Source organism: Vanellus vanellus, assembly GCF_965231255.1.
Source record: "Vanellus vanellus genome assembly, chromosome: Z".
Taxonomy (NCBI): domain Eukaryota; kingdom Metazoa; phylum Chordata; class Aves; order Charadriiformes; family Charadriidae; genus Vanellus; species Vanellus vanellus.
This window is the reverse complement of record NC_138908.1, coordinates 58,312,999-58,329,574: the sequence shown is the minus strand read 5'-3', so window position 1 is coordinate 58,329,574 and position 16,576 is coordinate 58,312,999. Positions and strand designations below refer to the sequence as shown.

At 43.8% G+C, this 16,576-nt stretch overlaps 1 protein-coding gene across 1 annotated transcript in view; it reads right to left on the bottom strand.

Annotated features, from left to right (window-relative positions):
- The window catches only part of LOC309682902 (histone-arginine methyltransferase CARM1-like), a gene marked incomplete at its 3' end in the record, with an annotated part of 74,103 nt that extends 59,227 nt beyond the window's left edge, over nucleotides 1-14,876 (bottom strand). Inside the window, exon 1 of the mRNA XM_082497031.1 lies at nucleotides 14,693-14,876. Within this exon, the coding sequence (XP_082353157.1) occupies nucleotides 14,693-14,864 (172 nt within the window). The 5' untranslated portion in view covers nucleotides 14,865-14,876. The remainder of the gene's footprint in view (nucleotides 1-14,692) is intronic.
- Nucleotides 14,877-16,576: the final 1,700 nt, after the last annotated feature.

Sequence of the window (16,576 nt, the reverse complement as noted above, 5' to 3'; positions counted from 1 at the left end):
AGTCTGAGAAATTTATTTCTCAATTATACACTAGTACCTCTAAAATATTAAAGAGGTCTTTCTCTACTATAAACAGGCACAGTTTCATTAACTTCAAATCAGCAAGTATTAATCTCAGACTACCGTGGTAAATTACTGCGTCTTAGAGACACTGCAGCAATAAAGCACTGGGCTTTCAAGTAAGATAGGATACAAACAATACAATGCTACTACCTTGTACTTTTAAAGGACTTAGAGTAAGAAAATCAAGAATAGCATTTCATAACACCTCATACTGCTAGTCGTAAATTGATTTCACGCTGCTGGTGTCTACTCAGCTTGACATTTAATGAGTCAGTGCATCTCCTTCTTTACACAAAAACATCTTGGAGGGGAAGGGCCTGGTGTAAAGTTACCAGATTTGCAGAAAGAGAAGGCCACGCTTGTATTCTTACTTTGCAACTCCTTTTCTTTTCTAATTACAATATATATTTACTTTTACATTATTTTTGCTGATTTTATGTTCACATATTTTTAAGACCATCATTACATTTCAACTATAGTTACATAAATAAGACTTAAAAAGAATAAGCTACCATGAAAATATCAAGGAGAAGTTGCAGTGATACATGACTTTTGACCATTTGTATTTAAATTATAACAAAAAAAATCAGATTGAAAAGCACAATATCCTCTGGACTGAAAAGCCCAATATATTCAGCAGCAGTATTTTTTAAAGAATTGGTGGATGCAGCACAGCAAAAAATGTCAGCTGCAATTAACCTGCATCACTTTGAGATACAAGCTTCTTTCATTTTGCAGTGAGGACTAAACTAACATGTTACATCTAATGTCTAAATATTTAGCAACTAATGCAAAGCATCATCAAATGTAAACTTAAAAAATAAAGTTATATTTTAATTATGAGAAAAGAAAAGAAGAAGGGCAGTAAATTAAGAATCTCTTATTCATGGATATCTAAAGAAACTAGCCTTCTGTTTATGAGTGATGATTTTAAAATAGGGAAATTAAGAAATGTAGTGACTGACCAATACATACATAAGACTTGTTACATTTTAATCACCAAGTCAGATGTATTTTTTCTTTTTAAGCAGTGTTGAGAGGGAGAGAGGGAGAAAAGGAGGGAAGGAAGGAAGAAAGAAACAAAAGATGCAGACAAATCTTCAGTCATCACTGATCTTTACTGCCTTACCTCAGTACCCTGTAGTTAGCCACATAGCCTGTAATTTTTGTACATCTCCTTCTGCTACTTCGAAAACAACAGAAATATCTTATTTTATTACTTTATTATATTTTAATTATACCTAATATATTTGAAGTCATTTTCCCACTTCAGGAATGCTTTTTTGGCTTGACAAATGTTTTTAACAATATTATTTGTCAAACATTTAACCAGACAACAGAGTCTTCCTTTCTACTCAGAAACACACAGACACTGTGCATGGTAGATACCAAAGCATTAAAACCAGAACATAGTAACTAATAGAGATTGAAGAATTCTAGTTTTGGACAAAAAATTGGAACATCTTCCATGAAAAATCCACTGCGTGTGTTTGAACCTATTGTCACTCTGTCTGCACCAACATTGCCTTGTGCTCATTTTATATCGTGCTACTTTGGAAATCAAATCAGCAGACCTGCCTTTAGGAAAACTAAGATCCTAATACAGCATTTCTGCTACAGTTTTGGAAGCCACTGTAGGATCCAGGGCATATTTGGAACATTTCATACATGTGACAGTGTGAAATGAATGTAAACCCTCTCTCTAGTGCATACTCTTCAGCTGCCAGAAGAACCTGGCATACAAGCAGCTGGCACTGAAATGATCAGGTCATCATCACCTCAGTGCAGATGGTTTGCTTTCCAGATGTCTATTATTAAACAGTTGCAATTTGTTTTCTGGATAAAAAGAACATGATCCTATGGACACATACAGACGTAATGCCACCCATGCTACTTCCGGGAATACTGCCAACTGAAGTCAATGGCAATAAATCACAGAGGCAAAATTACCAGTACACATTTCTGCAGGATAATTTGTGCCTGACTCACTCAAAGCTATATGGCTAAACATAAATGGATGTAAGATTTTCAAGTTACACTTTCAGATGCAGACACCTTAATTAATTTATAGATAGCCTGTAAGATTATTGAAAGGAGAAAATAATTTACGTTTAGATTTACTTACCTCAAGATCCAAATATATTTACACTCATCTTCAGTTTCCCCTGCAGATTAAATAAATTAAAATTCATGACAGAAAATTCAAAATAGAACAGGAAAAGATCATAAAAACAACAGAGCTAGCAATATGACTCTTACTACGCTAACACAAACACGTGCAAGTGTCCTGTGACAGTAGTATTATGACACTACTACTATACAGAAATCCTTCCATGGATTAAAAAACTAATTAAGTCACCTGTAGTACACAGAACAAACCAGCAGTGACTTTTGGGGCACAAGAGACAGAACTGCAAGTCCACTGCACTAAATGCATTGTTGAGTACCACTTTTGCCAGCTATGAAAACATCTCTGTGATCTGTTTTCATTTGCCAGTTTGTTGCCTTTACAATAGACTGATCCCTTTAATTTGCTTTGGTTGGAGAAAAGGGACAGGCTCCCTTGAAGTGAATAAGAACCTTTCCATTAACATCAGTGGCCTTTAAATAAAACTCTCTTGGCGTCTATCCATTCATTTTCTCTCTGCATGCAATTTAGGTAATCCAGCAAAATAATCCCATGCACCTACAAGCACGAATAACCTCCCTTCTCTTGCTCAAAACAAACACAGAAAAGTAAAATTATTTCAAAGGGCAGTATTTCTCCTCCTTCAATTGAAAACATGTCCTAAACTCAATCTGAATATTTACTGTGACATTTAATGTCTCACTCCTAGGTTTAAAAAATTTCTGGTAGGATCCTCTTCCTTAGCTTTGTGTTCTAAAAAAGATGATTCTTCTTTCTTTCTTCTCTCTTTCATCTCTATGCTCTAGTAAGACTGGAAACTCCTTAAGAAACACCTGCTTTTATTAAAAATACCTGGGCAGCACTGCAAAACATTTAAGAGCAACCATGTACAAGTTTAAGCAGGTATTTTCATTGACATATTGTTGCCTACCTAGAAAGTAAGGAAAAAAAAAAGAAAAAGTGTACAAAAATGGAAAATCATGCATAGTTTTCTATTATACCAATTTCCATCCGCACAATCTCTTGTTGACATAAGCACTGGATGTTCAAAGTCCTAATCTAGTTCAGATGAAGCTGCAGCAGAAGTAACAAAATCCAAAAGTATTATTCAGCAAGGCATTTAATGTCTCTTGGTTCATTTAGGATTCTTACTTTAATGCTGTGAAAAGAAAATTTCCAGCAGTTTCATTTTACTAGCACATATTTAGGCTTGAGAATTTTTCAACTCTTTCTTCGAGGCCCTTCTTCAAAGCTTAAGTTCAGGAAGAGATGGAGTCATCTTACAAACTCACACGAGAACCTTTGTGAATCAGCCAAAGAAAAATGTCTGAAATTCTTCCCAGAAAGCTGTATTACTAGTAAGATTATAAGGGCCATCAAACTGCACCTTAAAACTGCAAGTTAAATTAGCACAAGAGAAGGAATTGGTTCAGGGGAGAAACACAGGGGAAGGAAGATAAGCCCACACAAATCATACAATGGTTTGGGTTGGAAGGGACCTTAAAGATCATGCAGTCCAGCTCCCCCTGCTATAGGAGGGGACATCTTCAACTGGATCAGGTTTCTCAAAGCCCCATCCAACCTGAACTTCAATGTTTCTAGGGATGGGGCATCTTTCTGAGCAACCCGTTCCAGTGTTTCAACACCCTCATCATAAAAAATTTCTTCCTAGTCGGAATCTACCTTCCTTTAGTTTAAAACCATTAGCCCTTGTCCTATCACTACAGGCACTACTAAAAAGCCTCTCTCCTCCTTTCTTATAAGCCCCCTGTTCTCCAGGTAGCAACTTACCAGAGCGGAGTACAGGGGCAGAATCACCTCCCTCAACCTGCTGGCAATGCTTCTTTTGATGCAGGCCAGGATGTGGTTAGCTTTCTGGGCTGTGGACACACATTGTTGGCTCCGGTCCAGCTTTTCAACCACCAGTACCCCGAAGTCCTTCTCAGCACAGCTACTATCAATCCCTTCATCCCCCAGCCTGTATTGATACTGGGGGTTGCCCCAAGCCAGGGGCTGAACCTTGCACTTGGCCTTGTTGAACTGCATGAGGTTCACATGGTCCCACTTCTCCAGGCTGTCCAGATCCCTCTGGCATCCCATCCCTCAGGCGTGTCAACCATACCACCTAGATTGGTGACATCTGCAAATTTCCTGAGAGCACACTTGATCCCACTGTCTATGTCACTGATGAAGACATTGAACAATCCTGTTCCCAATATGGTCCTCTGAGGCACACCATTCATCATTGGCCTCTGCCCTGAATCTCTTCATCCCCCAGCCTGTATTGATACTGGGAGCTGCCCCAAGCCCAGTGCAGGACCCTGCTCTTGGTCACCTCATGAGATTCACATGGGCCCACTTCTCCAGCCTGTCCAGGTCCCTCTGGATGACATCCTGTCCCTCAGGTGTGTCAACTGCACCGCAAAGCTTGGTGTTGTCAGCAAACTTGCCGAGGGTGCACTCAATCCCACTGTCTATGTCACTAATGGAGATACTGAAGAGTACTGGTCCCAATATGGACACCTGAGGGACATCACTCATCACTGGTCTCCATTTGGACATCGAGCCATTGACCGCTACTCTCTGGATGCAAGCATCCAACCAATTCCTCATCCACCAAATAGTCCACCCATCAAATCCATACCTCCCCAATTTAGAGAGCAGGATGTTGTGGGGGACCGTGTCAAAGGCTTTACAGAAGTCCAGATAGATGACATCCATAGCTCTTCCCTTGTCTACTGATGTAGTCACTCCATTATAGGAGGCCACTCCATCATAGGTTGGCCAGGCAGGACTTGCCCTTGGTGAAGCCATGCTGGCTGTCTCAAATCACCTCCCTGTCCTCCATGTGCCTTAGCATACCTTCTAGGAGGATCTGTTCCATGGTTTTCACAGGCGGAGGTGAGGCTCACAGGTCGGTAGTTCCCAGGGTCCTCCTTTCTACCTTTTTAAATATGGGAGCAATGTTTCCCTTTTTCCAGTCAGGGGGACTTCACCTGGCTGCCATGACTTTTCATGGAGAGTGGCTTGGAAGCTACATCAGCCACTTCCCTCAGGACTCTGGGATGCATCTCATCAGGTCCCATAGACTTATGTGTGTTCAAGTTCTTAGGTGGTCTCAAACCTGACCTTCTCTTATAGTGGGAGGGACTTTGCTCCCCCAGTCTGTGCCTTGCAGTCCATCCACTCAAGAGGTGTGGGAAGAGAGGTTGCTGGTTAAGACTGAGGCAAAAATATTGTTGAGTACCTCAGCCTTCTCCTCATCCGTTACCAGTTTGCCAGCTGTGTTCATCAGGGAGGTGTGCTTTCTTTGACCTTCCTTTTCTTGCTGACATACCTGTAGAAGCCTTTCTTAGTGTTCTTTGCGTCCCTTGCCAAATTCAGCTCCAGCTGTGCCTTGGCCCTCCCTATCCCTACACAACTGGGTGGCGTCCCTATACTCTTCCAGGGATACCTGTCCCTACTTCTACTGCCTGTGTGTTTCCTTCTTGCCCTTTAGTTTGACCACCAGGTCTCGACTTATGCATGCTGGTCTCTTGCCTTCCTTTTCAGATTTCTTACACCTGGGGATCAAAAGCTCTTGCAGTCTATGGAAAGGCATCCTTAAGATCTGCCAGATCTGTTCTGCTCCCTTGTTCCTGAGGGCAGTTTCCCAGGGTATCCTATTGACTAACTCCTTGAAGAGCTGGAATTTTCCTTTCCTAAAATTCAGGCTACTGACTTTATTCTTCACCTTATCTCTTCACCTCACGTCTGCGCACTCCACCAGTGTGTGATCACTGCAGCACAGGCTGCCTCCAATCTTGACATCACTGATTATCTCACTTGCCTTGGTGTCCATCAGGTCCAGTATCGCATCCCCTCTGGAAGGGCTGTCTGTTCCCTGGCTTAAGAAGTTATCCTCAATGCACTCCCCAGGAGTCTCCTGGATTGCCTACAGCTTGCCCAGCTACTTTTCCAGCAGGTGTCTGGGTGGTTGAATACACAGTGGCTTCTCAGCAAAAGGCATTATAGGCAACAATATTTACTGTAGACTCAGCGTAATGCTTCTAGTACCAGCACCAGCCAATATAAAGCTACTTCAGTCCACCTATAGATGGTCTCATCACAGTTTCCAAGCACCTCACAACTTTAAAACATTTAGATTGATCATATGACTGATGGGTCAAGAAGTGGTATCACCGCCTTTTACAGAAGGATTAGCTGTATTATTGATGCAGATGCTTTATGGGAGAACACAGAACTGAATCCAGGTCTCTCAGCTCCCATACTTGCATCCACAGCCAGAGGACCACATTTGTTATACAGTACCTGCTATGTGATGGTACAATACACAAGCACAAGGAGAGTTAGATAGGATAAAAGAAAGAAGAAACAAAACCAACTAACAAAACCCCCAAACCACCACCACCAAAACCAAACCGAGCTACCCTGTACACACTGTAGTCTCTTTCAGGCTCATTATTAAACTTCCTATTCAGTCTTTAATTTATTATCTATATATATATTAATCTACATATGTGTATAAATATACATATGTGTGTATATATATTTACACACCTGTATTGATACCACAGAATCACAGAATGGTCATAGTAGGAAGGGACCTCTGGAGATCATCTAGCCCAACCCCCCTGCCAGAGCAGGGTCACCTACAGCAGATTGCACAGGACGGCATCCAGGCAGGTTTTGAATGTCTCCAGCATCGGAGACTCCTCAGCCTCTCTGGACAGCCTGTTCCAGTGCTCTGCCACCCTCAAAGGAAAGAAGTTCCTCCTCATGTTTAGATGGAACTTCCTATGTTCAAGTTTGTGCCCATTACTTCTTGTCCTATCCCTGGGCACCACTGAAAAAAGACTGTTCCCATCCCCCTGGCACCCACCCTTTAAGTATTTATAAGCATTGATGAGATACCCCCTCAGTCTTCTTTTCTCTAGACTAAAAAGACCCAAGTCCCTCAGCCTTTCCTCATAAGAAAGATGCTCCAATCCCCTAATCATCTTAGTGGCCCTTTGCTGGACCCTCTCCAGCTGTTCCCTGTCCTTTTGGAACCAGGGAGCCCAGAACTGGACACAATACTCCAGATGTGGCCTCACCACAGCAGAGTACAGTGGGAGGATGGCCTCCCTTGACCTGCTGGCCACACTCTTCTTGATGCACCCCAGGATGCCATTCACTTTCTTGGCCACCAGAGCACATTGCTGGCTCATGGTCATCCTGTTGTCCACCAGACTCCCAGGTCCCTTTCCACAGAGCTGCTCTCCAGGAGGTCAACCCCTAACCTGTACTGACGCATGGGGTTATTCCTCCCCAGGTGCAGTATCCTACACTTGCCTTTGTTGAACTTCATAAGGTTTCTCTCTGCCCAATTCTCCAGCCTGTCCAGGTCATGCTGTATGGCGGCACAGCCTTCCAGTGTGTCAGCCACCCCTCCCAGTTTTGTGTCATCAGCAAACTTACTGATGGTACACTCTATCCCTTCATCCAGGTCATCCATGAAATTATTGAACAGGACTGGACCCAGTACTGACCCCCGAGGGACACCACTTGTTACTGACCTCCAACTAGATTCTGCACCACTAACCACTACCCTCTGAGCTCTATCTGTCAGCCACTGTTCAACCCACCTACTGTCCATTCATCTAACCCCCACTTCCTAAGCTTGCCAATATAAGAAATGAACGCTAATTACCAAAAAATAAAGATGAGGCACACTCCTACTGCAAAACTTGCATTCCTTGCTTTACTTTCTTGCTCTTCCAGGGTAAAAAAAAAAAGGGGCCATGACCGATTAGCAAACTACCTACATATTGCAAAAGTTCTGCATGAAAGAAAAAGAATAGCACTTGAGGTATAATAAAAAGTCTCTTGTGAAACATGAGTTTAAGAATTTACCTACTCAACTAACCACTGGAGTAGTTATTACTATGATATGAAACAGTTCACAGAAAATTTTGGGATTACTGTTTCTAATCATACGTCCTTCAACCACATTACTATTCCTTCACACAAACTATTTTGCTTCAAGAATTGTTTGACCTGCAATTTCCCCTCAGAAAAAAATAAAAAAGAAAAAGAAATAAGTGCTTTTTTTCTTCTCCCCTGAAATCCTTTTTGATGCCCTAAAGACATAGAAAGAAGTGGGAAAGGACAACTAAAAGCCTCCATGTCACCTGCATGTCAGAGGTTACATGAATTACATGTATAAAGTATTAACTATGTTGCTTGCTCAAATTTCCTCTAGCAACTGATTTTTCCCCACTAGGAAAAGGAAGATTTTCACAGTGGAAAAGAAAATGGCAAATGACGTCAGTTCTGATGTTTAGGACTATTGGCAATGATTGCCCTCTATGAGCACCCTGAGGCTGCTGATGCTAGTACTATCTGGGCAATGCATGTGAACATAGTATTAGAACATACGCGTTCATACTATTAATACATTTTCCACAATATCCAAACTTTATACTTTTGACTTTCAGCTGGTAAGTGACTTATTTTACTTTTTTAATCACCTAACGTTTTAGGATTTAAAACTGGTCTCAGTATGGGGTGGGAAAAAATTACACAATATATTCAATTGCAAGGTACTGCATGGGGGAAGCTAAGCAAGGGCCAAGTAAAAAGAATGTGGAGTTTCTCTCTTGTGGTTAATGGTTTGTATCCAGTCCAGCTCAATAGTGTCTGAAGCTCACTACCATGAATGTTTTGTTACCACTGAGTTGGTGGAACCTAACTAGCAGTGATGAATTTTCCAAGCTATAAAGTTTTAATTAGAACCCTTGTTCTGGAGCACAAATAGAACACATTCTCCTTGCGTCCAACAATGTTGCATACTTTCCCTTTTATGTAATTTTTTAAAAAGTTAAATAAATGGCCTATAATACCAGTACTTATTAAGACAAAACGCAGCAGGGCTTCTCTACAGCTATCATATCCTGTGAGCGCCAATACTCCCTACTGCCCATCCAGCTTGTCTGCAGTTTGTCTTCTGCCACAGCTGGGACAAGATCAGCGTATTTGAAGTCAATACAAATTTTCTATCTGCTTTTGGGGGCACAGAACTACCTCCTGAAGAGCAGGTGACATCTTTAAACAAAAAATATGTTATTAATAACTTGGTCAAAAATTGCATATCATTTCTCATAGAGTTCAAAAGTTGGAACTCAAAGAGGCAACTCCTAAGGAAGATGTGAAGGATCTTAAACAAATCTAAGTAATGGTGTAAAAATGTGGTAAAATACAATAGACTTTCCTCGGGGCTTTAACTTATTGTACTAATTCTTTCAAAATTCATGGATGTCCATAGAAACTTATACTTTCAGATCAGCAATAATTAAACAGTATTAAATAAAAATAAATAAGCATAAGTGAAGACTCTGTAATATCAACCTAAAAGGAAAGCATTTACCCAGTAGTCTTTCCTGTATGTGTAATGCCCCAATTTTTCTTCTTTTTTTGACTTTGCCTTACATAAAAAAAGAACAAAACAGAAATTTATTACAGACTTCCTCATCTTCTTTCAACTGTAAACAGATAGAAAATAATCTGCAAGCCTCACAATTTTTATGTCTGTCATTTACAACTAACAAGCTTAATTCAGATACCGGAACATAGAAGGCAAAGGGAAAAAAAGAATCAGACTTTCAAAAAAGACTGTTTGCTCATTTATCAAAGCAAAAGAAAAGCACTACTCTTACAGTTTCATCTAGATCCTATCCAGGTCATCTGAATAAAAAGACAGTTTGCAAAGCAGACTACTTAGCTATTGCTGAGTTTATTCTGGATATAACTAGAGAGAAAAATTACGTATTTCCTAGGCTGCTGTTGAATTTTGCCAAAATATCCATTGAATCAGAAAAAAATCCTCCTCTCTCTCTCCTTATCTCCAAACTATGAGGTACAGCCAATAACCCTTTCCTAAAAATATATCAGGGATTTTCATTTTCCTAGAAACCTCAAGCAAAACAAATTAATGAGTGAAGGGCTGGTATAATATGCACTTCTACAGAATTTGCACTTTGATGCAGAAATATGTGGATGCTGTGGCTGATAGGTTCCTGTCCTCAGCTTCAATAGCTTTAAACCTTGTTTCATATTAAAAGCACCACGACTGAGCACAATGTTATCTACTTCTGTTAGGTAACGGGGGAGTTGGGAGCGTTTTGTTCTTTGGAAGCTTAAATCCTGTCTGTGTTTATATCCTTGATACTTGTAAGGGACAAAAAAGTACAGTAATACATCAACAGAAGGAATTAAAATTAATAAAAGATTCCAAGGATTTTACAGTATGTTTTTTAAATTATTCAAAGAAGATCTTTCAATTGCCTGAAGAGCTGTCCGATGAAGCGGGGGAAAAGTACTTCAGAGAAACAGTAGCTAGTGGTCTTTCAGAGCAACTAAACAAGAACATAACAGAATTAAAGCAGAGCTGCTGTGGCTAAGGAGAAAGCTCCAGACATTGCCAATTTTTTACACCTTCAGTTAGAACTTCGCTGGCGTCAGCTTAAGATCACCACTTGTTTACATACCAATTATCACGGGAAAGGGAATCCAAAAGGTCTCCCAGCCCTGGAGAAGCCACCACACTGCTACATTTGCATCTTATGACACTCAGCCATCTGCTCCTAAGCTTCGTTTGATCCAAGTAGTTTGCAGCCCTGGATTTTTCTCTTGGTCTCCTGGGAACACTTCCTGGACACCAATTTTCTACTTTCTTCCCAGAAGTTCTCACTATACCAGAACTTCTGCAATTCTGTTATGATCGTTCCATACACCAGCTATAAATTATACTTTTAATATTCCATCCTCCCAAAGCACTGTGATGTGTCAGTCAACAGGATTTCTTCTGTTCAGCACCCTCAAAAATATTTTGACCCAAGGTGAGAGTTCTTTCAGCAGCAGTGGGCTACCTTTCAAGAATTTTGCAAACTACACTTTCATTTCCCAATCAGTGGTGAAGGAATGTCCCAGAAAATCAGTAGGACCAGGTGATCATCTATCTTGTTGACACCACCTTTGCTCCACTAAGATGCATCGGTCTCCAGCTCTCCTTGGGTTCACAGCTCACCAGAAGCCACTGCCTCCCTGATGGACACTGCTCTCAAACGGTTGTAGCTCCAGCTCAGCACTGGCTCCACTGCACAGCACTCAGAAGTGTACTCACCTGCTGCCTTTGGCATCTGTACTTTAGATCCAGTGTTTCTTCCCACTCTACGTGTATTAATACTACATTGTGGAGATTCTTGCCTTCTGTTACATAGCTGAAACAGAAACCTGATAAAGCTTTATTCGTTCTTCCTTGTTTTAACATCCTGTATTTATTTGTCAGTTTCTGCATCTCTCAGGATCATAACCCGTCGTTCCACTTACAAAGAAATTCTACTGCTTCAGGCTCTTTCCTGAGGAACAGAGTGGTTGTATTGTTTTTGCTAGACTTTAGACGCTGTGTTGCCCCAATGTTCATCCACAAGAAAGGGAAATGTTAAGGCCTGAGCTCGTGGAATTCTTACTGACACTGCTAATAAAGAGCATGAACTCCAGCAGCTGATCAACCACAGAAGAACCTGCTCACACGTTCGCATTTAAAATCACTCTGAGTACCAGCAATATTCTGTATACTATACACTATGCTATACAACAGTCTACATTTGTACTTAGCTCTATACCCAGTTATCATTATTGCTTTACAGACAATAACAGAACAGGTTCAGACAAATACAGCAGTGATAGCTGAAGTATAAAATCTACAGATAAACTGAATGTTATAACAAGGGTAAGAATGCAGTCCTAATGGACAGTCTAATCACAGATCAGTCTGAGTAATTATTGACGAGACAGTTTGACCCAGGGGTACTTTATCACTTTAAAATACACATAAAACATGCATGCTTCATTCTCCACAAAAGTATTTCCTGACAAATATTCCATTACCAGTGAAGAAAGTAGAAGGTATCCTAAACTAGAACTGTTTTTTTCATTTTGTTGTGTTGGGTTTTTTTTTGAATAATGAGAAAAGAAACAGCAATCCTCACTTCAAGATGTGTTTAAAGAACCACAGTAACTATGACAAAATTATTTTTTCCAAATGTACCCAATACATAGCTTTGGGAGACATATCCAGGTAGAAAGCTTGAAAAGAAAGTAATTTTCATCGCTTCAACATGAAGCATGGAGAGAAAAAAAACCATGTCAACACTTCAAATTATCCCAATTTCTTTTATTGCTTAAATAACCTGTATCTTACCAACAACAGCAAAAAGCACCACAGTATGATAAAGTCTATTCAAGATCTGTAAGAAAACAGTTTTTCTTTTCACAACAAAATTGTCCATCTTAGGCAAGATGACATAAATAATAGTAAGATCATTCTAATTAACAGATATTAATGCTAGAAAAACACACTACATTGGCAGTACTAATAATAGGGTATGTCATTTAGCTATTTTCAGCCTTTTTCTCTCACCTAATATACAAAGGTTTCAAGCATCAAGTTACTGAACTCCCAGATACCACTAAAAAGATTTGTGTTACACATAGGGTCTGATAGGGCACAGCTTGACCATCTTCATATGAAAGGAAAAAGATGAAAGAGGACAGCTTGCACCTCAAAGCAGGTTTGCAGTTCCCCACTAGTAGCAACAACAGTACACTCATGGTCCCTCATCCAAACTTATCAAATAGTCTTTAGTAAACCACTCCAGTATTGCTGGCATTATATATATATATAATATGTATATATATAAATATATAATATATATATATATATATAAATATAAAAGCCCTCTCTATCTTCAGAGTTTTCAGTTGTGTCCCAAGTGAGCCCTTCCATTTAAAAAACCCAACCGATAACTTTGAATTTCACTTGACTTCCAGCAGGTATTCCATTCACATGCATGCAAGGATGAGTGTGTATGAAACAAAAGACTGAGAGAACAGCAACTACAGACCAGTCTTCAAATTAATACAATGCAAGACAGAAGCACACCTCAGTTGTGATTAGTGGTCAGTTTTTGTCATTCATGCTTTCTTAAATGACTGATAGCAGAAGCATATATCCAGTATCAACTAGCATATGAACTGATTTATTTACACTGCTGATTGAAAACCAAATATGACTGTCATCCATCTATTCCAACAATCATTTCAGAAATTACTGAGATCAATTTTGAAAAATCGAAGTCACAAGAGGTATTGTGTATCTAGACCTGCTCAGGATTGGTCTTGTATTCACCCACCTCACTTGAGAGCATTTCTAATAACTTCCCACGCATACAGTAATTTGACTTTTTCCCCAGTCTTCCCAACACCCAGACTCATGAAGTTTGTTTTATTTTTAAATGCCAGCTCTGCTGCTACCCCGTAAAGACACAAATCCGAAAGAATGATTGCTTTGGAGAGTAAGTAAAGCGTGTGCATGCAGACATAACGTGCACATTTTAATACGGCCTACCTACAAGCAGCAGAGCCAGAGGTAATTCCTTCGGGGCTAGGCGCTGCCCTTATGGACCGGTTGGGATTGTCTCAGCAGCGCAGCGCATCCCCAGACAGCGCTGTGCTCCGCTGCCCTCTCAGCGCCGCTGCCCAACTGGCAGCAGCAGCAGCAGAAAGACAAACGTCGTCCTGTTCGTACAGCTACAGAGCAGCTTCTTTACCACCTCCCCGTCCAAGTTGTGTTACTTTGTCTCTTCCACTTGGCTCCGTAAATCAAGACCTTGTCCTTCAGATAAGGGGAAAAGACCTCTTCTGACCATCCCTGGCTAAAGTTACAAACTCAGCAACGCTCCAGCACAGAGAGGAAAAACGACCCCGGCGTGCCAGCTCGTACTTTTCCCCGATAAAGCAACTTCTTGGCGGCGACACGCAGCTCGCCACGGAGCCGCCTGTAACAGCCACGGGGAGAGCGGCACCGGGGGCCGCGCCGTGCGGGGCCCGGCAGACCAGACCGCGTCTCGCTCTCTGCGTGCCCGGCCCTCCCCTGGCGGTCCAGCCAGCTCCTCACCGTGACTTTATTGCTACTTCACTCCCTCGTCCGTCCCCGTGCCCGCCATGCCCGAGGAAAGCACCCAGAACGGCCACCTGCTCTGCTCTGACCCCGACGGGGCCGGGGCTGCCGCTGCCGAGCCCCCCCGCCGACCCATACCGGGGAGAGACGCGGCCCCGCCGCCCCCCCGGCCGTTAACGGCCGCTAACGGCCCAGCACGCGCCGCCCGGCTGCTACCGGCACCTGGCCGCGAGGCCGCCGGCGGCGCTGAGGGAAGGCGGCGGCAGCGCCCCCCCACCCTGCGCCGCGCTTTCGGCGCTGACAGCCCGGCGGACCACGGGGGCTCTTCCCTCTCCCCTGAACCGCCAACAAGAAGCGCCCGGCCCCCTCCAGGGCCAGCCGCTTCCCAGCGGAGGAGGAGAGAGCGGAGGCCGCGCCGAGCGGCGAAGTCGGTGGTTCCCTCGCGAGCAGGAGGCGGAGGGGGGCGGCCGGCAGCAGCGCGGCGGGGCTCGGTACTTAACCGTCTGTCACGGTCACGTCCGCGTCCTCCTCTCCCGGCTGCACCTCCAGCTGCAGGGCTTTCTGGCTGGGGCTAGCGAGCTGCAGCCCCGCCGGCAGCTCCTCCTTGGCGAGCAGCAGCTTCACGCTGCACCGCAGCAGCAACTGCTGCGTGTGCGGAGACAGAGCGGCCATGATCCCGCCGCCCCCCGCCACCAGCCCGACGAGTCGGGCTCCGGCGCTGCAGCCGCCGCCTGCTCCTGCCAGCCCGGGGGAAGGCAGCTGCGGCAGGGGCAGGTCCGCTCAGGAGGCCTCGCTAAGAGACCACTTCCACGCCTCAGACGCCTCCATTGGCATATGCACCCCCGCCCCCGCAGAGCGCCTCAGCCACTCCACCGCGCCCCGGCACGTTAAGCGGGGCGGACGGGCGGCGGCGGCGGGCAGCGACACCTCCCGGTCGCAGCGGCGGCGGCGGCGGCGGCGGCGGCGGCAGCAGCAGCGGCAGCGGCAGCAGCGGCAGCGGCAGCAGCAGAGGCGGCAGCAGAGGCGGCAGCAGCCCCCGGTGCCGGGCGTCCAGCGGGCGCCCTCCGCAATCCCTGTCCCTGTCCCTGTCCCTGTCGCTGCCGCGCTGGGAAGGTGGCGGGGACGCGTTGGCAGGGAGGCAGTGACAGACACCGTGACACCCTCGCTCCCCTCCTTCTCGCCGGCGGCGGCTCGGGCGGGCGGCGGCCCCTGCTCATGGCCCACGGCGGCCGGCGGGGAGCCCGGGGCCCCGACACAGCTGGTGGGGAAGACCGTCCGGCTGTGGTTACGGGCAGCTCCCGCGTGGGCATCGGGACGAGAAGTTTGTGGCCGCGATTTAAGGAGAAGGTTCGCTAAACCACAGATAATTGGGCTTTTCCTAAGTATGTAGCTGTAATATTAAGAGTAGGGCTCGCTCTTTTGCTAGGAAAGTTTTCCTTGGCGGTTGTTTGTTTGTTTGTTTGTTTTGTTGGGGTCGTTGGGGGTTTTTTGTGTCGTCCAGTCCCTTCTTGTGTCGTTGTCGTCCCGTACCCTTTCCTCCCCCCCCCCTCCCCCAGGTAGAAGGAAAAACCCAGCCACGCGGCGGTTACGTTTGTTTGTATGCCTCTGTGTCAAAGAGACACCATGAATGTTAATTAATGAATATTTGAGAAGGGCTCTGAGTTTAAAGGTACTGCATGAAGTTTAAACGGGACTCGGCTCCCTGACTCCTGACTTTCCAAACCTTACTGTAATATGTATGTCAGTAATTTTCTCTGGACCAAAATGCTGACTTGGGCTATCCTGTCTAGCTGGCTGGACAGGAAGCGAATATACCCACCCTGACTATATTAAAAGGAATGTCTTGTACAAAGAGATGATCTCCCAACTACACAGACACTTGTTCCTCTGAGCCACTTGAGCCACAAAATGTACTGAAGTGGCACACATTATGCTGAACCTATGTTTGCACTAATGACCAGGCTGGTTTGTCTATACAGAATTCTGCAATAACACAGTTCTCTGCCTGGATATAATTACCCCTTCTGAGAACAAAAATGATCTCTTGATCCTTCTGTGAAGGAATTTGATGTTATTTACCCCTGTATGAAGGAGGAATAAGGCAGTCTGCATATGCCACTGGGTGTTTGTGCATAACTTACTGCACACACTTGGTGCTTTGGGAATCAGCTGGATTGCTTATACCTAAAGCCAACTTCGCAGCCACTTAACTAAACTCCAGGACAGAGAACAGGGATTTCTGTACTGTCAAATTCATTATTGCAATGAAATGTTGAATAAATACAAGTAAGGCAAGACTGTGTTTATTGACCCCAGAAGAAAATATCTACAGGTAGCTGAAATCATCTACCTGGACTTGTGCAAAGCATTTGGCACTGACCTGC